Here is a 27210-nt window from a genome sequence, read left to right as displayed (position 1 = left end):
TCAGCTCCTGAGGGTTGCCGTGCAACTTTGAATCTCTCTCTGTCTGTGTGTGTGTGTGTGTGTGTGCACGCGCGTGTTTACATACAGAGTGATTTAAAACTATACAGCAATCTTTCAGAAAATGATTCTTAAGTCAAAAATAAGAAAAAACATTCATATAAAGAAAATGGTTCATTTTCTGACCTTTCTTTCCAGAATTTCGGCTTGCAAATTATTTAGCCCTGATTTCTGCTACCTCTGTAAAAAATGTACTTAAATTCTTGTGTCCAAATCAGGTGGTAAATTTGGTTCTTCCATATTGTTTTGGCTTACGAAATTGAATAAAAGTCCCAAACCTCTATCTTACTTAGGTTTTAAGAAAAATGGGATTAAACACAAAAATGTTTTTTTTTAGGTTTGGAATAAAATAACTTTGTTAATTTACCAATATATGAACAAAAATTTCAAGTTAACTTTGTAGAGAATTTAATTCTGAGTAAATAACATCTACTAAAATTAAAAACAAATTTGAGAAGTTCAACTTTTAATAAAAAACAAAACACAAACTGGATCGGAAAACTGACACAATTTTATTTAAACAGAACAATATATATTCAAATGCTAAATATTATAAAAATAAATTTGAAAGACATCCTTCTAAATCATATTAAATTTTTTTTAATTTTTTCATAGGTTGGCAATAACAGATGATCAACAATTAAGTTGAGTGTCATTTGCATATTCATTTGAATGGTATTTACAGTGTTATTGTTCGGTCAGCCATTCACAATAGGTGTTACCACAAATTTATCTTTATTTGGAGAGTTAACAGACATGTTGTTAATTTAAGGTAAAGTTAATAAAAATGGATTGGCTGCTGTGCATGAATACTAGGAAAATTATCCAGATTGAAAAGCACCAGATCGTAAAACATTTGAAGTTTAAAGAGGCAAGTTCGAGAAACAGGTGTTCTTAAACCATAACGATTCAATGCTGGTCATGAATGTTTTATGAGAAATGTCAATGCTGAAGAAGCAGTAATAAATGCAGTACAAGAATCTCCCACCTCAAGCACCAGAAGGTTGTCACATCGCTTTCATGTTTCTCAACAAAGTGTGTGGCAGACATTACAGGAGCAACAGTTATACTCATTCTGTACAATACATGTACAAGAGAGTTTTTACCATCTGATTTTAATAAACTGATGAAATTTTGTGGATGGATAATTAGAAAATGTGAACATTATCCCAATTTCCTAAGTAATATTCTAATTACCGATGAATCCTGTTTTACAATAGCATTGTAAATTATTGATATACTTTCACACTTGGGCAGAATAAAATCTCCATGAGACTGCTACAAGTCATTTCCAACACACTTTTTCATTTAATGTGTGGTGTGGTCTTCTTGGTGATAATCTCATAGTCATGGTCATCACCTTCTTGGTGATAATCTCCATTGAACCACCAAGGTTCAATGGAGAGTGGTATTTGCATCTTTTGCAAACAGATCTGATGGAACTTTTGGAAGATATTCCACTTGTAGGTAAGAGTGCAGCTGTGGTTTTTCAATGATAGCACACCTTGCTCTCTACCGTTGTGATGATGAATAATTTTAATAACACATGTAGTAGGCAACAGATTGGTCTAAATAGACCAGTAAAATGGCTACCTCAATCTCCTGATGATTTTAAGCCAGCAGACATTTCCTTTCAGGTTGGATCCCCTTTCAGACCCCTGCTCTTAATCTATTCTGCTCATACACAAGAAGAATTAAAGCCAGGATTATATTTAGGAAGAATTAAAGAATTATATTTTCATATAACAGAAGCTGGAGCTACTGTTAGGGATAATAATGATGCTATTAGATGTATCTGGCTAATATAGATTCACTGAGCTGAACTGTGCATTGAACAGATTGGCAGCCACATTAAGCAACTGCTTTGAAGAAATGTTTGCAGCTTCATCAAGTAACTATTTTGATATTTAATCGTTTTTAGAAAAAAAAACAAAAAGTATACGATTGTTATTTTTTTTAAATCTATTTTTTATTAATTTTTTCTGTTATTGATAGATTTGCTATTTATTTTCATTTATATCATGTTACTCAAATATTGATGAAAATTCTTCTGTTAAAAATCTTATTACTTTTCTGATCCAGTTTGTGTATGTTTCTAATAAAAGTTGAACTTCTCAAATTAGTGTTTAATTTTAATAGATGTTATTTATATCAATTTTCTCATAATTAAACTCTCTACAAAGTTAATTAGATATTTTTATTTGTTTACTGATGAAGTTCCAAAGTTATTTTACTCAAAACCTAAAAAAGTATATTTTCGGACAAAACGTTTTCTTGTTCTACCCCACTTTTCTTAAAAAGTAAGTAAGTAACATGGTCTGGGTCCACTTTAATCCAATTTCTTAGACCAATAACAATAAGGAAGAATCAAATTTACCCCTCAATTTGTACTCTAATAATTTTAGTATGGTTTAATTTCACAGATGGAGCAGAAAGCAGGGCAAAATGTTTCACGAGTCAAAACTCACACAAACCGTTTTTTGACAAACTTTTTTCTTATTTTTGGCTATAGAATTGAGAGATTGCCATGCAATTTAGAACCCCTCTGTATACACATTGCAATCATTTTATCATGCACATCATGATACTACACTACACACTGTAATTCCACTTTTTTTTTGTCTTCATTCATTTGACTGGTTTGTGCAGCTCTCCAAGATTCCCTATCTAGTGCCAGTCATTCTATTTCAGTACACCCCCTATATCCTTTATCCCTAACAATGTGTTTTACATATTCCAAATGATGTTGCCTGCCTCACAAATTTACCTATCTACCTGTCCCTCCAATATCAGTGCGACCATTCCAGGATGTCTTAAGATGTGGCCTATAAGTTTGTCTCTTCTTTTAGCTATATTTTTCCAAATGACTCTATCTTCATCAATTTGCTGCAACACCTATTCATTTCTCACTTTATCCACCCATCTGATTTTTAACATTCTTCTATAGCATCACCTTTCAAAAGCTTCTAATCTTTTCTTCTCAGATATTCCAATCGTCCAAGTTTCACTTCCATATAAAACTACGCTCCAAACATATACTTCAAAAATGTTTTCCTGATGTTTAAATTAATTTTTGATGTAAGCAAATTATATTTCTAACTGAAAGCTTGTTTGGCCTGTGCTATTTCTCTTCCATCTTATTGCAATTAAAAATAGTGTTTATCAGGCTGCAGAAGAGCTACAAATTGCATAATTATATTCTGGAATGCCAGACTGTCAAGGGTTTTGTAAATAAAATTAGGCCCAATATTTGTTATCAAGAAATCACACATCAAACCCCATTTCACTGAATTTACTTTACTAACCATACTGAAAGATCAATTACTCAACATTATTATCAACACGGGTAGTGGTGTTACCTACTGCAGCCTTTATAATACCATCATCGGCATACTCTGCGTGAAGGTTAATCATATTAAATTCATTCTTATGTATGTATATATATATATATACCTTTCTAAAATGTCAAAACGTTATTATTCCTATCCATATCGCACTTTTTAATTTCTAATATTTTTAAATTTGTCTGAATATCTGATATTGTGAGCTTAATTTTAATCAAATCATCTGATACATTTGAAAACCACAGTTTACCTTTTTTTTATAACTTCTTAAATGTTCCATGAATCTGGTTTTAAAAGATCTGTAGTCTAACCAACATAAATATGGTCACAATCATTGCATACAACTGTATAAATACCACTCAAATTGAACAAATCAGAAGTATTATTATGTATATTACTTATCAAGTGTTTTATTATGTGGTTATTTGTCTTATTATTATCATAATAACTTATTATCATAATAACTTATTATTATCATAAACCATTGTAATGTGTTCAACTATTTTACCAATATATACATATTTTAAATAAAATACACTGTAAATTTTTTTGTGTTATTTATTGGTATTAAATTGGTGTTATTTTTAATTTTTACCATTTGTTTATTAAAAATATTATCTACCAATCTACTATCATAACCATTATACATAGCAATTTTTTTTTATAATATTTAATTCTTTGTTTAATTCATTTTTATATACATTATGTTTCGTATAATTAATAGCTCTATTTACCATATTTGTATACATACTAATCTTATGTGACCATGGGTGATTTGAAGCTCTGTATTCAGTGGTTTTGTTAGATGTTGGTTTCCTGTATACTAAAGTTATACGTTGATTATTTTTACTATACTCAATCCCAACAACTAAATGATTTATTTTTTATTTTTCTATTGTTATCAATTTAAAATTACTACAGTATGAATTAACTATTCAAGATTAATAAAATGTTCATCATTTATCACCGTATTATGGACTACAAAAATATCATCAATGTAGTCCACATTAAAATATCACATATATGTGTTATCCCGTACAGTATCTTATCTTCATATTTGTAAATAAACCTCAGACAATATGGATGACAACGGAAAACCTATCAGTAGTGTATTTTCTTGGGTGTAATATTTATTATCAAAACTAAAATAATTTTGTTTGCATATGTTGCTTATAATAACAATATTTTCAATAAATAAGGATCTTCATGATTTTTTTACAAATTTTTTTTTTTATTAATATATTAATAGTTACTTCTATGGTTGTACTAGGATACACATTACAGATATCATAACTAACCATTCTAGTTTTATCATTTACATTTCAGAATTTTAATTTATTTACCAACTCGTATCCATTTTTATATTATATTTAAACTCTAACTTTATTTTACTTCTGAGAATTCTATCTATTATTTTAGATATAATGTAAGAAGGAGTGGTTTTAAAATTAATTAAAGGACACATAGCTATATCCTCTTTGTGTAACTTTGGTAAACGATGCACTTGGTTCATAAGGATACAATCTAGTATGATATGTTAAATTATAATTTAAAATATTACAAAATTCCATTATTAAACTTTTAGTAATTCTCAAAAATTTTCTATAAGGGTCATTATCTCTTTTAACTCATTACCTATTTATTATATACTGTTTCATTAAATTTTTATATTTATCAGAATGCATGATGACCGGTGTGTTTGTTATGTCAAATTTTAAAACAATGCTATCATAAATTAATTTACTTTTTAGGTTGTAGATTATTTTTTTATTATTATTAATAACATATCAATAATATATAATAAAATATAATATAAAGTGTTAATAAAATAATTTGTTATAACTTATGTTTTGTTTTGATTATAATTTTAAAATTTCAATAAAAGTTTTAAATTTTTGTATAAGCTTTTATAGTATAAGTTAAATTTAGTTAAAAAAATTTTAGTAAAATTTAATTAGTTTACAAATACTTTTAACATTAAATTTAAGTGGTTTGATATCATGGATTGTGAGTTTATGATGGTTTATGAAATATATATATATAAATATAATACAGCTGATGATGCGAATCAACTTCACGAAAGCGCTTTTGCTTATGTAATGATATAAGGTATGTCATCCTATTTCAATTATTCTGTTCTTGGGGGTTGATCTATTAAATATAAATTAATATATATATAATAAGTAAATCTAATGGACGAGATTTGCTGATTATTTTATTATAAATACTAGCGCTTTTATTTCATAAAATAATTTAAACATTATGATAAAAGCAATAAAAGAAATGTACTCTTACTTTAATGACATATTTGTTTTATGTTAGAGAAAGCTTATTGGCAATATTTCCACAAATTCCTTCATAAAAAGATACTAAATTCTTAAAGATTAGAAGGGTTACTTTGTCTCTGTTTACATGAAATTGAATTAATATTATCACTACATATAATAAACAGTTTTTCAGCATAATAAGATTACTACTAAAATCTTTCTTTTAATTTAAAAAGAAATCTGCATTATAATCCGCTTGTGAATCCAACTAGTTATCAAAAATCTATTACAAACCTTTACATTCAAACTTGTTTTTTTCTAAAATTCCAAAATTTTTTTATCTATTTTGAACTACTTGCACTTACTTATTATTTGAATTGCTTTTAAGGTATTGAAGACTACTTCAACTACTTTGTTATAAACTTGCGGATTTATTGAAATACAAAAATTATGGATTTTGTGTGGTCATAATCTATTTTTTATTTTATTTTATTTTTTTTATGTTATCAGCACAAAAATTTTTTATTGACAGTATGATTTGTTTATTCAAATAATTTGATATTAGTTATAAACACATAAGAATATTTTTTTTAAATTGGTATTGTATTCTGTTAACTGAGGAAATGTTGCGTTCATGTACGTTTGGCCAATGGATTGATGAATCATTAACCCAATCCATTAGTGTGAAGAGGAAGGATAGTTTTTTTCGCTATATTTTTAGAAGGATTTTTTTTAAGGCACTGTAAAAGAAAATAGACTTCCAATAAAAAGCTCAAAAAAACATTTTTTAAAAATGAATATAGATTCATTTCAGTTCGCTTATGACATAAAAACAGAAACTCTCATATTTAGATGGAATGATAACAGACTGTGGTGATGGTTGCCAGTAACCACAGAATAATTTTATCAATTTGGAAATATATAAATACAACAGAACACTGTTGGGGTGGAGGAAACCATTTTCTTCACAACCAAATTCAGACAAGGGCTGTCCAGAAAAAAATTTGATGAATGATACTTTTTTTGACAAAATTGGGTACATTACTAAGAATATGTACAGTAGTATCCAATACTCAGAACATGTAAAATAGTTTCCTTTACATGTTATGAAAAGGAAAACTGATCAAAAGATTAAAATAATAGAAATAATATTCACAGACACCATAGACACCAAATTATTTAAATTAACAAACATACAAAAAGAAAAAATTACAATTTATGAACTCTAGTTGTTGACTTACAAGGCAACAACCTAACTTGAGTGTTCAACCAGAATTGAATTGTACAACTTCAATATACTGCTCCCTTTCCACATAAATCAAATGAATAATCTCTTTTCAACTAATATTAGGAAAAATATAAAACTTCTGACCGCAGTTCCTTTACATTCTTCAAATTTAGATACACAATTTGATATATAATTTAGGTAAAAAACTTCAAGTACCTTACAAAAACAAAATTTTTCCAGCATACACACATAATCCAACATACCAACATATGCATAATCACGTTCATTATCTTTGCTGATCTCTAAAACAAGAATACCCATAAAATTTCACCCATACAACTTGAGCATACTTCATTTGAGATAATCAATATCACCCATTCAGCTGGACAACAAAAAATTTTGTGTCAAAACAACTAAATACTAGAAGCAATACTAAAAGATATTATCACAAAATGGATTAATCTTTTGCTGAATTAGAGTAATAATCAAATAGACTACGATGCTTAGGACAGTAACTGATTTTGCAACATGGAAGTTTCAAAAGAAATCTTTAAATCTTTTAATTTAATCATAACTAGCAAGACGGCTTACGAGGTTAGCGATCGAAGCGAGCGTAGGTTAAGTTTGACCAATTATAATTTATACCTATAATTATAAGCAATAATGCTTATATTTTTAAAATGTAAAATACGTTAATATGGAGAATGTTTAAAATGACCAGTATAAAGGTTAGTGTGTTGGCATCAGATTATTGGGTTATCTCTCCAACCTGCTTATTGTTAATCAATATTCCATGCTGTTTTGAAACATGCATATTCCCACCTAATTCTTATATTCTTTTTTTTTGTCTTCAGTCATTTGACTGGTTTCATGCAGCTCTCCAAGATTTCCTATCTAGTGCTAGTCATTTCATTTCAGTATACCCGCTATATCCCACATCTCTAACAATTTGTTTTACATATTCCAAACATTGCCTGTCTGCAAAAGTTTTTCCTTCTACCTGTCCCTCCAATATTAAAGCAACTATTCCAGGATGCCTTAATATGTGGCCTATATGTCTGTCTCTTCTTTTAACTATATTTTTCCAACTGCTTTTTTCTTCATCAATTTGCCGCAACACTTCTTTATTTCTCACTTTATCCACCCATCTGATTTTTAACATTCTCCTGTAATACTACATTTCAAAAGCTTCTAATGATTTCTTCTCAGGTACTCCGATCGTCCAAGTTTCACTTCCATATAAAACTGCGCTCCAAACATATACTTTCAAAAATGTTTTCCGGACGTATAAATTAATTTTTGATGTAAACAAATTATATTTCTGACTGACGGTTCATTTTGCCTGTGCTAGTCAGCATTTTATATCACTCCTGCTTTGTCCATCTTTAGAAATTCTACTTCCCAAACAACAAAATTCTTCTACCTCCACAATCTTTTCTCTTCCTATTTTTACATTCAGTGGTCCATCTTCATTATTTCTACTACAAAAAATTGCTTTTCTGTCCCTATATTTTTCCTGAAACCAAATTGGTCTTCTCCTAAACACTTCTTCCACTCTCCTCGCAATTCTTCTGTACAGAATTCTAGTTAATATTTTTTATGCATTACTGTTTTTATGAATTGTTCTGTATTCTTCAAATTTATCTGCTCCCGCTTTCTTTGGTATCATGACTATAACTCTTTTTTTGAAGTCTGATGGAACTTCCCCTTTTTCATAAATATTAAACACCAGTTTGTGTAACCTATAAATCACTTCCTCACCTGCACTGGGCAGTATTTCTGCAGGTATTCTGTCTATTCCAGGAGCCTTTCTGCCATTCAAATCTTTTTATGCTCTCTTAAATTCAGATCTCAGTATTGCTTCTGCCCTTTCATCCTCTTCGAATTCCTCTTCTTCCTCTATATCACCATTTTCTAACTCATTTCCTCTGTACAACTCTTCAATATATTCCACCCACCAATTGACTTTTCCTTTTGTTCTATAAACTGGTGTACCATCTTTGTTTAATACATTATTAGATTTTAATTTATGTAACCCAAAATTTTCCTTAACTTTCCCATATGGTCAGTCTATTTTACCAATGTTCATTTCTCTTTCCATTTCTGAACACTTTTCTTTAATTCACTCTTCTTTCGCTAGTTTTCACTTATAGTATTTCTTATGTGATGCTAGTTCCTTTTATTTTCTTCATCACTAGCATTCTTGTATTTTCTACGTTCATCAATCAGCTGAAATATATCCTTTGAAATCGAAGGTTTTCTACCAGTTCTCTTTGTTCCTTTTAAGTTTGCTTCTGCTGATTTAAGAATTTACTTTTCAACACTCTCCCATTCTTCTACATTTTCTACCTTATCTTTTTTACTAAGACCTCTTGTGATGTCCTCCTCAGTAGATTTTTGAGGAGGACATCACAAGAGGTCTTAGTAAAAAAGATAAGGTAGAAAATGTAGAGGAATGGGAGTGTTGAAAAGCAAATTCTTAAATCAGCAGAAGCAAACTTAGGCGGAACAAAGAGAACTGGTAGAAAACCTTCGATTTTAAAGGATATAAATCTACTTTACCTCCTCTTCCTCAAGCTTCGCTAAATTCCACAGATTCATCTGAAACCTTTTCTTCAGGACTTTAAAACCCAATCTACATTTCATTATCACTAAATTATGGTCACTATCAATGTCTACTCCAGGATAAGCTTTGGAGTCGATGAGTTGATTTCTAAATCTTTGCTTAACCATGATATAATCTATCTGATACCTTGCAGTATCACCTGGCTTTTTCCATGCGTATATTCTTCTTCTATTATGATTTTTAAACTGGGTGATGGCAATTACTAAATTATACTTCGTGCAAAACTCAGTAAATCAGTCCCCTCTTTCATTCCTTCTGCCCAGCCTGTATTCACCCACAATATTTCCTTCCTTGCCTTTTCTAATGCTTGTATTCCAATCTCCAACTATTATTAAATTTTCATCCCCTTTTATGTCTTTAATTGCTTCGTCAATTTCTTCGTTTACTCATCATCATCATCATCATCATGGGCCTTGTAGGCATATAGATGTTAACAATCATTGTTGGTTTAGGTTTTGATTTTATCCTTATTGCAATGACTCATCGCTATGCATTTTGAAATACTCTACTCTCTTCCCTATCTTCTTCTTCATTACAAAACCTACTCCTGCCTGTCCATTATTTGAAGTTCAGTTAATTATTTTAAAATTACCTGACCATAAGTCGTTTTCCTCTTCTCACTGAACCTCGCTAATTCCTACTACATCTACATTTATCCTATCCATTTCCACTCTTTAAATTTTCTACCCAACCAACCTTTTTTAGACTTCTAACATTCCATGCTCTGACTCGTAAAATGTTATTCTTTAATTTTCTGGTGACCCCTTCCTTAGTAGTACCCACCCGGCGATCCGAACGGGTAACTAGTTTACCTCCGGAATATTTTACCAAGGAAGGCGCGTCCATCTTTGTTATATGAAAATGCAGAGAACTACATTTTCTTGAAAAACAAGCAGCTGTAGTTTTCCATTGCTTTCAGCTGCGCAGTACTCAGGAGATTAAGTGATGTTGATATGGCCGTTTAAGTCATCCTGACCTATGCCCTTAACAACTATTAAAAGAGCTGCTGCCCTCTTTCAGGAATTCCTAACTCAGGAAAACATAATTCTTATTGGATATTAAAAATACATTGATTTTTGGCCCAATGGTTAAAAAATTATGCAGGTTTTTTTTGGGGGGGAGGGAGTTCCACAAACGTTCCAAGCAAAGGTATAATATTATAAGTAAGCTCCATTGCAAGTGGTTTGGTTATTTTCAAAGTGGTCACATGAGCACAAATGACTAAAAATTGCAGATGCTCTGTTTAAGTTACGACTGCAGAGAGTATTAAAAAATTCATAAGGTGATGATTATATCCATAAGAAAATAGAAGACTGAAAGTGTGTGAGACTGCTAAGGCAATAAGCATCTCAAATGAAAGGGTGAATCATATTTATAATATTATCATATTTATAAATATTATAATATTTATCATATTTATAAATGTGAAAACTACCAAAGCACGGGTGTCATATTTTCTCTTAAATGATCAAAATCATGAACAAGTAAACATTTCTAAGCACGGTTTGGGACTGTTTCAAAGTAAATGAAAGGAATTTTTGTGTTATTTCATAATAGTTGATGAAACTTGAATCTGAGACCACACAACAGTCAGAGCAGTAGGTTACAGTCAGGGAACTTGCTCCAATGAAAGTGAGCCATTCCACGCGCAGGAAAGGTAGCCACTACTATGGAATGCTCATGGCATAATCTTCATCAACTCTCTGAGGAAGGGTAAAACTTCAAGCATCATCAGACTTAAAAGTGAATACACTTAAAGGAAATTATGTTAAAACCTGAAAAAACTTCTTTATTATTTTCATGAACTTATCATATATTCCATGTAAGACTACTTACAAAATAATAGCTTAATTTACTTTTATGTGTTCAATAAATTAACAATTGACTGACTCTAAAAAAGGAAAAAATTTTGTGAACCTAGCTTATTATAATGTTTCAGACAGGATATATGTTCTTTGTAATATCTGAAAAATGTGGTGCTCCAAACTGAAGAGTTGTACCACAACCAGACATGACATAAATCAACTAAAACACTCATTTTCAATAATAACCAGTATTCTACATCAAATTTCTAATAAATGATAAGAAGTAAAATGGTTTCCAGTTGCTTTTTTTTACACTTAACTAAATATAATGTTGCATATCAGCATGCCAATGACATTCAACCCTAGAACTGACACATAGTGTCTTCACCAAAAGGATTGGATGAATATAAACATCATTCCTATAAGAAAAGCAATTCTAACAACTATCTCTTATAGATTTGCAAATCTACAGCAAAGTAGGTACAGTATAGTTGCAATCACCCTTCACAAAACTTCTGACTACAACTAAGAATAACAAAATAACATCATTAAAAGAATTATTGTGCACAATAAAGAATCTTAGACATAAGAAAAACTGGGTTAGTTAAGTGTGAAACAATAAATTAATATAAATAAAATTAAATGAATACATTAATAATATAAATAAAACTGGTATACGAGGTCTGTAAGTAAAGAAATGAGACTAGTTTTTTTTGTAGCCAAACACTGTAAAGTTAGTAGTAAACATATGGTTATATGAACAACTAACTGATTTATATTAGGTATTAATATTTTTAGTCAATTCTTGGCACATGAGACGTAAACAAACTTTTCATGAAATAAGTTTTTGTTGTGAATTACAAAAATGAGTGATATTAATTATGAGCAACATTGTGCAATCAAGTTTAGAGTTGAACTCTGTGAGAATGCTACTGAAACTTTTTCAAAATTGAAAAGAGCATGTGGAGATGACGCTCTGTCAGGAGCCCAAGTTTCTAGGTGGTTTAAAGCATTATCAGATGGCCAGGAATCAGTTGCGGATGATCCACATTTTGGAAGACTGTTAACATCAAAAAGTGACAACAATGTTGAGTGAATCAGAGACTTGATATACGACTGGTGATTAACTGTCAAAATGATTGCAGAACAATTGAATTAGAACCATACCACAGTTCATCAAATTTTGACAAACGAGTTGATATGAAAAACGTTTGTGCAAAATTGGTCCCAAAAATCCTCACTCTTGAACAGAAAAACAGGGTGGAAGTGTGCCGCAATCTTCTAGGGCAAATTGAAACTGATCCTGATTTTCTAAATAATTTTATTACTGGTGATGAATCTTGCATATTTGAGTACAACCCGAAACAAAATACCAGACCAAGGAGCGGCACACTTCAAACTCACCATGTCCCAAAAAAGCAAATCAAAAATCAAAACCATGCTAATTTGTTTATTTGATAGTGGCATTGTCCATAAGGAGTTTTTGCCTACAGGACAGACTGTAAATCAATATGTTTGCCAAGAAATTCTTGAAAGACTGCGGAAAAGTGTTATCCTTGTGAGACCAGCCATCAAAGACAACTGGATGCTGCAGTCAAAGACAATGCACCTTGTCACACTGCACTCTCAATTAATGAGTTTTTAGCAAAGAAAAACATTCCTGTAGTTCCTTATTCCACCTTATTCACCTGACTTGTCCCTGCAACTTTTTCCTGTTCCCAACTTTAAAAACCACCTCAAAGGTCACCATTTTGGAACAGTAGAAAACATAATAAGAAATGTAACTGACCATCTGAAGGATATTCCAGTTTCTGAGTTCCAACACTTCTATGAAGAATGGGAAAACTGTTTGAAGCATTGCATGGCTACCCAAGGGAACTATTTCGAAGGTGATAGAGTGTCTGTATAATTGGACTGTAAATAACAAGTTTTCCTGAATCAGTCTCATTCCTTTATTTACAGATCTCATGTTAACAGAGTAAACCTGTGGGGCTGGTCTAATGGTTAAAACTCATCATTGCAAAATCAGCTGTTTTTCAAGGTTGAGAATTATAAGGTTCGAGTCTTTATAAAGACAGTTGCTTTTGTATGGATTTGAATGCCAGACTGTGTATATCAGTGTTCTTTGGTGATTGGGTTTTAATTAACCATGTTTCTGGAGTGGTTTGACCTGAGTCTGTTCCAGACTACATGTTTACTAGTACATTTTCACTTACACTGCAGCTACATCAGGCCTGGCAAGCTGGTAGTAGTAACTGAATTTACCTACACGTATCACTCAGACCCAGCGATAGCTGGAAAACTGGTTGGAGAAATATATACAATAGAGTAAAATAAACGTACCAAAGGGATGTAAACAAGCCAGAATATTCTACTAATATAGTCCTCAAATACACAAACTGCATAAGCAGCATTCATGCATAAATATATGTGCAAATGAACCAGCATAAATATTTATCTAAAATATTTTTAGACTTTCTAAAATTAAAAAAATAATATATGAAGTGTACTTACAATTCTTATCAACATCATATTTATTGTAAAACATTTTATCAGCAGCTAATTATTCTCTGAGACATTAGAAATAAATATTAAATAGCTAATGTTACTTTTTAATTATTCTGAAAAAAAAACACACAAACAATTACATTATGAAATTTAATTTATATTTATAATAATAAATATTCTAAATCCTGATAATTTTTTCCACCAATAATAATGAGCTATCTATACTAACTGAAACAAATTAATTATATTTCTCCAAATAAATTTTTAATTACCATTTTTGTTATGGAATGAAAAAATTCTCATTTGATTTTATTATTTCCTTACTGGTCTCTGATGTAATACTACATTCTAAGCCATCTAGTTTTAAAAAACATTCAGCAATATTATAAGAAAAAATTACAAATTTAACTAGAATAAACTGTCTATATGCTAAAAAAAAGGAAGCAGAGTTTGTAAAAAAGAATTTCTGGGCAAAAGATTAACAAGTATTTGACTGCAAATAACATAGTTCATCAAAGATTTAAGCTACCAGAAGTAATTTGTCAATTGATTCAAATATACTAATTTTAAAATACATAATTAATTGTTTTTAAATCACATACAGATTTTTCAAAATTCTATATTTCAAATATTACTGATAAAACACTGTTCTAAGAGCAAAAGTGCTCAACTCTACACTGTATATTATAACTTATCATATAAAGAAAAATCAGATCAATTTCATATTGTATCATATTACCTATCATGTTGCATACTGCCTCTGCAGAGGCAATAAGTAACAGAAGCCAAATGTTCACTTTTTCAAAATAACTGGTGCTACATTTCCACTCTCAACAGTTTTAAATATTCCAGATGCTTTCTTTTTGTTATTTTAAATATACAAAGTGATCATGACTGTCATTGCCAACAGAAATAAAGGTAAATAGTGACATGCACAACCACAGTATAAGATTCAAACTTCCACAAAAAGAAAAAAATAATAAATATATATATATTTTAAATCAATTTTTAAGAATTTTATATAAACATAAAAATAAATATAATATGATCAACCTCGAGACAGAATATGTGAATAACAGTATTTTTAAAGCTGCAGTAGATGATACCATCATCCATTTTGATAGTGATGTATTATTTAACATATTTTTTAATCAGTATGATAAAGTAAGTTCAGATAAATGGAAAACATGCATAATTGTTTTACTTAAAATCAATTTTATTTTATTTTAATTTGAATTTTTAATTATAATTTTTGATCTTTAATTGTTAATTTTATGCCTTGACGTCATATTTTTACATATGCAAAAATTTTTACAATTTAATTTTAATTAATTTTTCAAATTTTGTTTTAATTTTTAATTTAACTTAATAAAAATTTAAAATAAAAATATTAAAGGTTTAAATTTTTAAATGAAATAAACAAATAAATATAAAGTTTGTAATATAATTTGAGATGAATGTATAAATATACAATGCAGCTGATGGTGTGAGTAAATCGTGGAAGCACTCCAGCATATATAGTGGAATAAGGTGCATCATCCTACTTCCTTTATTCTGTACTTTGGTAGATCTAATAAAATAAATAAATAAATATATATATACAGATAATCAAATTAAATAGTGATGAGAAATTATTTACTCATGGAACAAAAAAAAGAGAATTTCAGGAATAAAATTACATGATTTTTTAGGAATAGGGTTCTTAAACTAATATTTCAAGTGTTGTATTTATGTAAAGTTTTCTTACACAACTAGTGAATGAGATGAGATTTAAAAATTATTGTAAGAGTACAGATTGATGATTTAACATCTGTATACTATTCTATCTGAAAGAAGTAGGTCTGTAAGTAAGGCTAGATAAATTCCCTTTAGAATAAAAAAGTGTAATTTCTTACCATAAAAAAAGAAACTAAAATAAGATAAATGAGAAATATCACAATATCAGTAATGTTACATCAATTAAAAAAACACTCACCAGGATAGTGTTCTGGTAAACAGAGCATGAAGTGGAAAGTATGTTAAAGACCAGCTGAGTTTCAGTCAGACCAGATAATGGGAGGCTATTCTGGCTCTCAGGACTAAGGCTTAAAGGCATCAATTACATTGGTTTCATAGACATAAGATAAGACTTTTAGTGAAAATGTAAATTGTATAGAATTTTTAATGTTACAGAGCAAACAATTTACAATCTATACAACAGCAGTAATAAGTATTAGGTAATTTTAAGAACAGATGAATTGAAAAGGTAAAAAATAAAGAATCAGTTTATCCCCTCCTTTTCAGGGGATACAGAAGCAAAACACAAGTTAAAGGAAAAATGTGAAAGTGGAACAATTACCGAAGAAGAAAATTTTAAGATTATCTGATGACATTGTTTATTTGGGAAAAATAAAAAATAAGTTACTGAATGGATTGTATTCACTGGAAGGACAACAGGAAAAACAGAAAGGAAGAAGCCTTTGATCATACAGATTGGATGTTGATATCTATAAGATTCGTAGAATTAAAAATGATGATTTCAAAATAAGAATGTTGAAATGTCTGGCAGAATCTTGTTGAGGCAAACAATATATTAGGACAACCAGGTTTTACATTTAACTTAATAAGAGAAGTGTTACTTAATTTATAAACAGATGGGTATTTAGCATAAAAGCAGCAAAATAAGAACAGGAATAAGTAACACAAACAGAGACAGAGATAGTATCAAACCAATCAGATTGATAAATTCTAAAAAGATTGTTAAAAATAATATAAAATATACTGAATAGAAATTATAATTATATAAACAATCAGTTATTTATTTTAACTAAAACTGATGAATTACTTTTAATTAATCATAATTAATAATTCATATTAGCATTTTTATAAATTATAACATTATTAATAGGCTTGGTTTGTGCAATTATCCTATTGCTCAAAGTGAATATTTTTTTTTAATATCAAATATCCGTCTGTTGATGTACAAAACGTGTTTTGGCTGTTTTAAGACTCGTTACACGGATAACAACAAAACCTACGTAAATACAGGTAGGTATTTCATATTTCACATACTTCCAAAAGTTGAATAGTTAAGATACATATTTAAAGAACTTATTAAGAACCAAATTAATCCACTATTTATAAAACTGTAATTTAAATACAAAATATTTTATTATTAAAAATTACATATTACTTAAACACGCAACAATTTTCTCATCAATAATCATACAGAAATTAATCAAATTAACGAGAGAATCTGTTTACATTATACCACTTCAGTTTTTACGTGACGTTAAAGAAAAACTTCGACAATATTATTAACACAAATTCATCAACAAAGCCAGTACTTACTGTAAATTTCTTCCTAATTATTAAAACCAGATTACTATTTAATCTGCACTGTAACGTGAAATCAACGTATATAATACCCACAGTAGCAAAAAGGCATACTTATGCTTTAGGTTAAGAATGTTTCCGTGTTCTAGGAGAAACTTACCTATAACAATAGCGTACATAAATACGTAAAAATAACAATAATTGAAACATATAAAATTATTCACTACAATTTAACACACGAAATTTCGTACAAAAATATAAGATGATAAAACATTAAACAAATTTTTAATACGGAGAATGACAGACTAATTCGTTCGATTTTATTAAACAAAAATCAGCTGTTTCAAAGATGGCAATTTCTGTGTTTCGATAATATATCGTAGATGGCGTTAGTGTCTTAAGCGCTAAAAAAAATTACTTGAAAACTTCTAAGTTAATACATAGGCTGTGATTTCAAAAGCGAAATCGATTTATATTGTACGTTGATCATTGTTGAAGAAATAAGTTAAATATATGAGCATTATTAAAGGCTCGAATCCAAAGTCACGAACACGTACTTCACTATGCTAAAATTTTGTGCTCAGTTACTCTAGTTGTTTTTAATTCATATGTTTCTTGAAACCAAAGTATCACTTAGTAATTACAATAAATAAACTATGAATACCTTTACTGTATATAGTTTTTGTTGTTTACCTGTATTATAGCTGAGTAAAAATTATGGTTGAGAATGAAAATTTTACAAAATTAAGGTTTTATTATCAGAATCCATCACAAATGGCATATATAACACCCAGTGAAATGTTCCCAAAAAGTATGTGGGACTTTATTTGAGATTTTAAATATTAGCACTGGTTTATTTGAAGAAGTTCTGAACATCCTCTGTGTACCTGTAAATATCCCACATTTAGATTTCGAGACAGGATTTATATGAGTATTAGAACTTGACAAATATTAAAAAAATATATATATGTCAAATACTTGATATGACAGATAATAGGTTGCCTAACAGTTAACCAAATAATTATTGAGGAATAAAAGCTTATAGCTGGTTAGGTATAGAAGATAAAATCGGTTTTAATAATTTTCTATAGAAAATGAATATCCACTGATATTTTATAAAGAATAGCAATGAATTGATGAATTGTTGTACTACTATATTGGGATTATTAAGGGAAGAAGCTCAGAATTTATGGATGAAAAGACGTACACAGCTCAATTTCATCAGTTGTACAATTAACACATTTGTGACATTGTGCACCCATACGGGTACACAATTTTTCTTTTAAATGATGACATCTACACATAGGGGTACTCTGTCCATTAGTAAAGTGCGTCATGTGCCCAATGGGGTACACATTTTCACAGGTTTCTTATAGTATTATTTTTAGTCTGGCTATAATGTAGACGTTTAAAATCATACAACAGCTTATTAGAAGTGCCATGAAAAGGACTATATAATTCAAGTTTAAAAATAACTGTTTTATTCAGGTAAATATATATTATTATTCAGGTAATATTATATTCAGATGTCTACATAACTATTGGCGTTCCTAGTGGCAGGCTCAGAGGAATAAGAGAGCTCATGTACCCATACGGGTGCGTGAGTCCAGGAGTTATATATCATAACAAAGGTGCTCGTACACCTGACAGGGTACATGCAAAAAAAGTAAAAAAAAAACATATAATTGGAGTTTTATTTCTTTGAAATTATGTTTGTTTCATGTATATCTCATCAAATATAAACTAAATAATTAAAAAGAAAATTTCTATATTTTTGTATGTATATGGAAATTTTGTATAACTGTGGAAAATAAAAAACCTATGTATTTTGGTAGCCATCAAGAACATTCTAATATTAATTTAAAATATCTCATATTTAGTGACAATAAGAAAAAAAAGGAGCTTTATTCATGCAATTTTTTTTTTGTGTAAGGGGTTCATTGTTGCCACTAAATTGTAAGTCAAATAAGGAAGAGAATAACAGAATTTGTTTCATATGTAATACTAAGAAGAAGAAGAAGAAGATAACTCACCATTATTTTTTTGGAGGGGGTCATTACTATGGCCATTGCTAAGGTCATAGTCCTTTTCTCCAATTAAAAAAAAAAGATTTTTTCCCTCCTTGAAAAAATCACCAGCAAACTAGTCAGAAGGCTACTCTTGTCAAAAAAATCATCCAGAAATAAACTTGTCAAAGAACATTAAAAAAAACCAAAATAACACAGAATAAAATGGTGTATCCTTGCCACTTAAAAACATACAATCCATTTCTAAAGAATTGTTGTCAGATCTATCAAAACAGTGGCAAAGTCATATAGTTGTTAAAAAATTAATCCTTTCATTAAATTCATCAAAAGCTTATAAAACTATCTACATTCCTATTTCTATCGTCTAGGTTTACCCTTGGCCATCCCTTTTTTCTTCTTCTTTCCATAATTCTGAAGGCCTCAATATTGAATTCCAAGGTGTTTGAGGTCTCAGAGATGGAATCTTCTGATCCTCTGCAGTAAATTGCAGAGAATACTTTGCTGCAACTATCTGATGTTATCTGCTCAGATGGTGTGGTGAGCATTGCATCAGAATCATCACAATTAAAAATCTTTCTTTCATTATAATTCACGCATATTTCATTTTACTTTTTCTTCCACTCATACACCAAATTCTCATTTGCAGACCCAGACATTTCACCATAAATGTTTTTAAATGAAACATTATGTCTAATCTTTTTTTTTAACCTCCTGGACTACAGTTGATGGACTTACAGAGGATGAGAAGAATGACAATTTTTTTAGCATGTGAAAAAAGTGCCATGCCTGATTGGGATTCGAACTCGGGACCTTTGGATGAAAGGCTGAGACGCTACCGCTCACGTCATGGAGACCGGCTCAGAATTTATCTAACCAAGCCCCTGATGCTTTAACCCATATTTTGCCATGCTCTGATGCACTGGTCATAAAATGTTTCTTAGGTTTATAGATGCTTCTGAACCATATATATGATTTTTGACCCTCAAATATGTTTATTTATTGATTTATGAAATGATGCAAAAATGCAACTTCAACAGGAAAGTGTCTAAATTAACACAAACAGATTTAGATTACTATTTTTTTAATATTTTTACAAATATAAATAAAAACAAATTAAGATACAACATAAATGAAATGTTTACAATTTATTTCAGTGTACAATGAATATGTGAAGTTTATTTTTTATGGTAATCAATAAAACATTTCGGGTAAAGTTCAACTCATTACACAAAAATACAATTGTACTTTTACATTGTTGGCAGCAGATTCTTCTACTACTTACATTTTTATCAGGAAGATGCTTGTCAACTGGAGTGTTGATGAGTTGTTGCAACTGAAAACACTGTTGGTCATCCAAATCTGCATTTGTGGAGTACCAATTTCTTCCATGTTATTTTCCTTTGACAATAATAATATGTTAACTACAAGTTGTTGAAATTTGAGTTGCTTGACTTGATCTTTGTGGGTGAATTGATAAAGCTTCCTTGAATTTAATAAAGCTACATCAAGAAAGTTTGAAAACAAAGACCACTACCATTTATTTTATTTTCATTGTTATTCGATAGTTGCATTGTTCAGTGAATCAATCCCACCCATATAGCGATTGTATTGCTTGATGAGATCTGGCTGTTGGAATGAATCTTTCATTTTTTTCACCTTGGAATACCTTTTGACATTTAGAGGTTCAGAGGACTGAAAATTTTTAGTTATATTAACAGGAGAGTTGTTCCATTTTGTAATAAAAATTGAATTGGTGGTATCAAATAGATAATCGTATGGCCTATGAAGTTCCTTACACAAAGACAAGAATCTTCCAAAGGGCAGTTTTGAATTCTATTTTCATTAACTGTTCCAGTTGCAAAAAAGCCTTTCTTCTTCAGTAAACTTAAAAATTCATACAAATTAAAAAAATTATCAAAATTAATGTTGTTACTTTCTAGGATTGTCTACAATGTACAATAAATTTTTAGCACCTGAAGCAGCTAATCCAAGGGTAGAATCTACTTCTGCTTCTTTTCTTTTGATTTAGGAAAAGGTATCCTTGTGAAAAACATAAACACCACATCTTGTAGTTGAAGTTCACAGGTTTTTCTTTCATAAAAATTTTACAGGAATGGTGATAAAATTATGGTATCATCTATTCAAAGATGGTGAACAAACACACCATATTTGCCAAAGTTTTTATCAGAAGATCAATGTAAAGATGCACTTTATAGACCTTGTCTGGAGTATTTAGCATCATTATCATCCAAATGTAAATTTATTTTTATATCTCTATAGTGCTGGTGACTCATGGCTTTCCTTATAAATATTCATTGCTGCTGAGGTTACATAAAAGCAACAATAATTTTTTTCTGTCTAAATATAAAGTAAGTAATTGACAATAAGATAAGTTTGCACAGAAAAACTAACGCTATTTCGAGTATGTAATAATCAGTTAAATAATATTGTACATTTGAGTTTATTATAAAAATGATTTATAGGTCATCACAGAAGAAGCGAAAAATGTGTAAATGTATAAAAAAGTGTAGGTTGAAAAGACTCAAACTGGTTGAGGGTGTCTCAGCATCCCTCATTTGAGTGGGCAAATAACACCCTTAAAAGAGCTGACCGGCGTGCTTATCTGCCATGCCAGATGTATAGCCAACAGGTGGAGAGGCTCATTTGAGTAAAAAAGACACTCCTCTAGACTGAGTTATACCCTCCAGTTCGGACCAGTCCAAGGGAACAAGAGTAAAAAAAAAATACAAGTCTGCACTGATGGAAATAAAATAATTATTACAAGCAATAACTAAATAAGTTCTTTTTCAATTATGACTATTAATGTTGTATACATGTCAGTCACTGTAGTTTTATGTGTTCCAAGTGACAAAGGGAGTGTTATTAAAGTATTTGGTTTTGCAGCTATAATGATTATGTTATCATTATTATGTGCATTATGTTATAATGGATTATTAGGATCAGCCAAATGGCAGTACAAAAATGTACTGCCATTCACTCATGTTACGATTGGCACATCTTTTAACTTTCAACTGGTAGGTTCTGGGTTAAAATTTAAGGCAAGTATGGTAGTTTTCATTTTATGAAGTACATCTTATGATTATTATAAAATACATAATTGAAGTGGAATGTGAATGTAACGGACCAAAATATAATAAATAAACCACATCTTTAAATATCTATGTTTCCCTTCAGGATTCAATAAGGGGGCTGTTTATGAATTTTAGCTCTGGGATAGTCAATACCATATGCCATATCTAAAATTGGTATTTACCTTTGTAAAGTAGTATAATTTTTAAACAAAAATAGAGAAAGAAAATAATTTTGCTTTCAATTTTGCCACTCATGCCGTTTCCTAATTCAAAGTTTTCGCCACTTATCAGCTGATATAAGAGAAGACATTCAAATTTCGAACATCAAAACAATTAATTTCTTATCATTTTTCTTTTCAACTATTAAAATATTGTAGCATTAAATTTATTTTAATATCGAATATTTACTTTATGTAAATATAGAGAACATATTACGTTTGAATATTATATATGACAAAATAAAATTGACGTAATAAAACTCATAAATATATTTTAATTAAATTTTTTTAGTAATTTTAATTATCTACTTTCATTATTTCAATTAAATAAAATAATAAAAATAAAATTATTTATTTTTGTTAATAATTGTTTGCCAACGTGAAGAGGCTAAAATGATTACATTAGTTGGAAGGTAAGGTCGAAATATTGTTTTTTAAAATAAAAATTTGTGATGCATTCATTCTTCGTATTGTATTTTTATTAGTTATATGTTTTGATTTAATTAATAATTGCTGTGTAACTGTTTAATTATTTTGACAGAAATGTAATTTTTGAGCGGGTGGTTGTGTTTTAAATAAAAATTAACACTTGTACTATGCCATAACATTTGCATGACGTAGTATATGTTTTTAGATTATTTTTCCAAACTTATACAAATTAATTTTATTGTAGTGTGTTTGTGGGTTATCAAGGAATTTATTTCAATTTTGGCGTATTCAATTTATGTAGTTTATACCTAACCTCAAAAACAACCAGGTAAATATTTAAATTATATTTTTTGTGAATTATCGTTCCGTATTATTAAGTTGATCCAGGTTAAAATTATGAATTAATAGTATACATGATTAAACTGAATCCTGAAGAGTACATGGTGAAGTAGTATCTAAAATTTTTCCTATAATTTGGTGTTTTCTGTTTGAATGAAAAGTTTGGTTTTAACCTTAAATCTATTCCATTTTGAACATAATCTGCAGCAGGTCTTTGTACTTTTCTCTTGCATTCTACTCTTACTTGCTTATTCATTTTTCTTTACAATTTTATGGATCTTTTTGTACTTTATTACTAATCTTTATACTTTAACATAATTTTTTTCTTTTCCATTTAGCTAGTCACTTTGGGTGATTAAGAATTTATTTTTTATTAGTGTAGTCTGTAATTATTTATAGATAATGGAACGTAGATTAAAGGCGTAGAACTTATCTTTATGTATAGTATTACGACATTATTAGAGAATAGAAATTGATCAGGCGAATAGTCGATTAAAAAAAGTTTTTTTTTGTTAATAATTTAGTTCCTGGATAAAGAGTTCTTTTGAAGTAATATTTTTTCAATTTGAATATTTCTCTTATTCCATGAGTTACGATTTAATTAATCTTCATTGTTTATTAATATGGTTATGAAGCATTAAATCTACTTCTGCTTCATTGTTTAAGCAAAGTATGCTGCATAGATATGATTTCATTTGCTATTGTGAAATAATTCAATTGTCAGTGGTTATTGTAAGTTACAATAACATTTGACAATGGAGTTATTCCAAAATGCGTCAACCTACAGTAACTTTTGACAGCGGAGTTATTCTGACACGTGTCAATATATAACAAAAAAATGAAGCTATTTTTTTTGTAAGTTCAGTAAGGAAGGAATAAGTTTCCTATTAAACCCATGTGTAATTTTTTTTTAATGAAAGTTCAAGCTTTCCTTTTCACAGACACTAATTTTAATTATTGTTTTACTGTGTAGAGAAAATTTCTCTAGTGTTCCTGTTGTAAAGTTTTTCCAGATAAGTGGGAATTTAATTTGTGTATAAGTTTCACTGTCTACACAGCTGATTTTCAGGAATTTTTAATTTTTTTATTTTTAATTGTCATTTTATCAGAGCAGTCTCTACTGCATTACTATAATTTGATGATATATAGCTTGATGCCATTCTTCTATTATTTATTTTTGTATAAAAATTCGAGAAAATGAACAAAAAAATAAGTAGCACAAAGTATTGAATTTACACTCTATTGCAGTTTAATTTCTTCTCATCTGTACATTACTTTTCATATATTTATCAGGATGCAGGTTTTTTGCTTTTTTATTTATACATCCGTTTGATGTGGGTAATCCTTATAGGCCTTTACATTATTAAATATAAATAAAACTAATAAAGTTAACTTATTAAAGAGCAGCAATGTAAAGTGCACAATATATTTTTTTTTTTAATTTTGAAGTTGTGCCAAATTTAGGATAAATAAATTGTTTGTAGGTTTTTGATAATTTTTGAATGTCAAAACCTTTTTATTATTTTTTAATTTTAGGAGATTTTTTTGTTTGAAACAATGTTCTTATTCAAGTTTTATTTTTGTTGAATTTAGAGAAGATATAAATTATTTTTCTTAAAATATTACTGTAAATAAAGTTACAGTTAAGTACATACTTTCAGTTACATTTTTTGTGCTCTCTGTCAGAATCTAATTTAATTTCTAAAATGTTCATTATTTTCAGGGTCATTTCATGTTAATTATTTAAAGGGTGCAGCCAGATAAACTTAATACGTTTAGGGTTGGTTCATCTGAGAGCTCATTTTTTTTTTTAGATATATATCAGGCTTTAGATCTAGCTTTTATTACAGTTTGATTTCTCAGATTTGGTAACTGTGAAAGCCACCTATATTAGGCTTCACTTTTGGAGTAGTTTAACAGAAAAATCTGAGGTGTGTGTTATATGGAATGTTGGAGAATGGGTACTGAATTTCAAGCTTTTATCGAACTAAGTTAAGAACATATTCACAGATTAAAGCATAGAAAACTTATTCCTCGTTTAATTAACCCTCTCGTGGCTGGTTTAAAAGGAAATTTCTAACCTTAGAGTATAAGTTGCTTTGAATGTAAGTAGAGAAAGTATATGTGGCAAATTTCATTGCTTCATCTCAATTGGATGATATTTTCTGATTAAAAATATGTGTATTTTAATGATAAGATAAAATTATTTTAGAGAAATGAGTTATATTTAAAAATGTTTAATTATACATTTATTATAAATCATAATTACATTTACTTTTATAAATACAATACAATACTTATTTTTACTAAACAATAATTATGCTACAGGATGAAATTAGTAATATGTTGAAGTATCAAATTAAAGAAATCTTCCTCATCCTTATGTTTGTGATGCCATAGAAATTCACGTAAATATAAATCCAACAAACTGTGTTAGCCATCATTAAAGATTGCATCACTGTTGTATATAATTTGCATATTTAACATTAAGTATACATGTTTGTTTATGTTAATATACCTACGATTCGTCATATATAAAAAAAAAAAATAGATAAAATTTTGGGGAGGAAATTCCAAAAGAGTACTCTGATTTTGAACATTGGTTTGTATTCCATTTTCTAATTCCTTAATTAGGAAGGTCCAGGTAAAGGAGTCCCTTTACAGGAGTGTTAGCTTATTACTGAGAGAAATATCCATGACATTTGAGTTCCAGTACCTTCTGATCTTGGCACTTTTTCATACCTATTTAAATCTCCTTAAGGATTAATAAAAATAGTTGTTTACATATTTTATTTTATACCAGGCAAAAAGTTCAGCTTTCTTCTGAGTATTTAAACAATGGGAGAATGAATGATTAGTTAATGAGTTGTTTTTCTTGATATAATTTACATTCCTTTTTAGCCCCCGTAGGGTTGAGTGAAAATAAAATCCCTTGGCAGTGTCGTATTTCTAGCTCTTTAGTCTTGATATTCCTTTTTAAATAATTTTTATATAACCCCTCCAGCTCTGAAAATTATTATAATTTTTGGTTATTTTACTTCATGAACCCCTTTAGAATAGCCCTGCTAGATTTCTGTATTCTCTGGTTTTGTTTAATGGGAAAACTGAGTCTGAGTACTTTCCATTTATGCATGCAAAGTACTCAGTAACAGCAATTAATAATATTTAAACAATATTAATTGATATATATTTTTTTTTAAATCTTAGAAATAAAGTAATTTCACTGAATCGATAATAGGGTTGTTTTAGTATTAATTTTAGGGTATTGGGAATATATTTTTTTAAATTAAAATAAAAATCTTTAGTAATAAATTCAGTATGTTAATGTAGTTAATAATTCATTACACATGGTAATGTTCAAAATTTGAACAATATTTTATTATTGAAGTAGATTTTAAGTTACTACTGTTTTATTCATATTTAGAAATGTGCTGTTATTTAAATCGTAAATGTGTGTCCTTAACATGCACATCCACTTTCTTTATTCTGTTATACTTTAACTGTTAATTTATGTTTCCATGGTAATTTAAGTTGTTTATGTGAAGCAAAATAAAATTTATGTTGAGGTGTTTATTCACTGCTTGGTGTTAGTTTTAGAAAATTGTATTTCTTGTGTTATTTAAAATTTATTTCTGTTATGATAAATTTTAAACCTAGCTTTATCTTTTGTCAGTCATAAAAATTGCTCGTAATTAATAATAATAATAATAATGGTGAAAGGATTGATTCTGGGATACAATAAAACCAGTGACTAGGTGTATTCAATTGTAGAGTCGTATGTTTGTATAATTATCACGGGCTATGACTGTTATTAACAGTTTGAAGCTGGTTTAAATGAGAACACTTATTTTCATTATGTGTAGATTCATTTGTGACTCTCTTGCAGCTCCTATTTTAGGTCTGCTGGAAAATAGCAACTTATACACTTCACTTTATTGATGGCACAACTATATCT

At 29.1% G+C, this 27210-nt stretch overlaps 2 protein-coding genes across 5 annotated transcripts in view; one reads left to right on the top strand and one right to left on the bottom strand.

The window, feature by feature from the left end:
* The window catches only part of LOC142329458 (uncharacterized), a 49732-nt gene extending 32263 nt beyond the window's left edge, over positions 1-17469 (bottom strand). The window contains exons 1-2 of one of the 3 annotated variants that reach the window (XM_075374130.1): positions 17311-17469; positions 13842-13948 (exon numbers count right to left, since the gene is read on the bottom strand). In XM_075374130.1, the coding sequence (XP_075230245.1) occupies positions 13842-13875 (34 nt within the window). In that variant the 5' untranslated portion in view covers positions 13876-13948; positions 17311-17469. The other 2 variants (XM_075374113.1, XM_075374121.1) reach the window with 2 other exon arrangements.
* A 5368-nt stretch (positions 17470-22837) lies between these two features.
* Positions 22838-27210, top strand: part of LOC142329451 (cobalamin trafficking protein CblD-like) — a 40884-nt gene continuing 36511 nt past the window's right edge. The window contains exon 1 of one of the 2 annotated variants that reach the window (XM_075374098.1): positions 22838-22900. The gene's annotated coding sequence lies outside the window, so the exon portion shown is untranslated. The other variant, XM_075374104.1, reaches the window with a different exon arrangement.

This window comes from Lycorma delicatula, chromosome 1 (genome assembly GCF_047948215.1).
Source record: "Lycorma delicatula isolate Av1 chromosome 1, ASM4794821v1, whole genome shotgun sequence".
NCBI lineage: Eukaryota > Metazoa > Arthropoda > Insecta > Hemiptera > Fulgoridae > Lycorma > Lycorma delicatula.
This window is presented reverse-complemented; position numbering and strand designations above follow the sequence as displayed.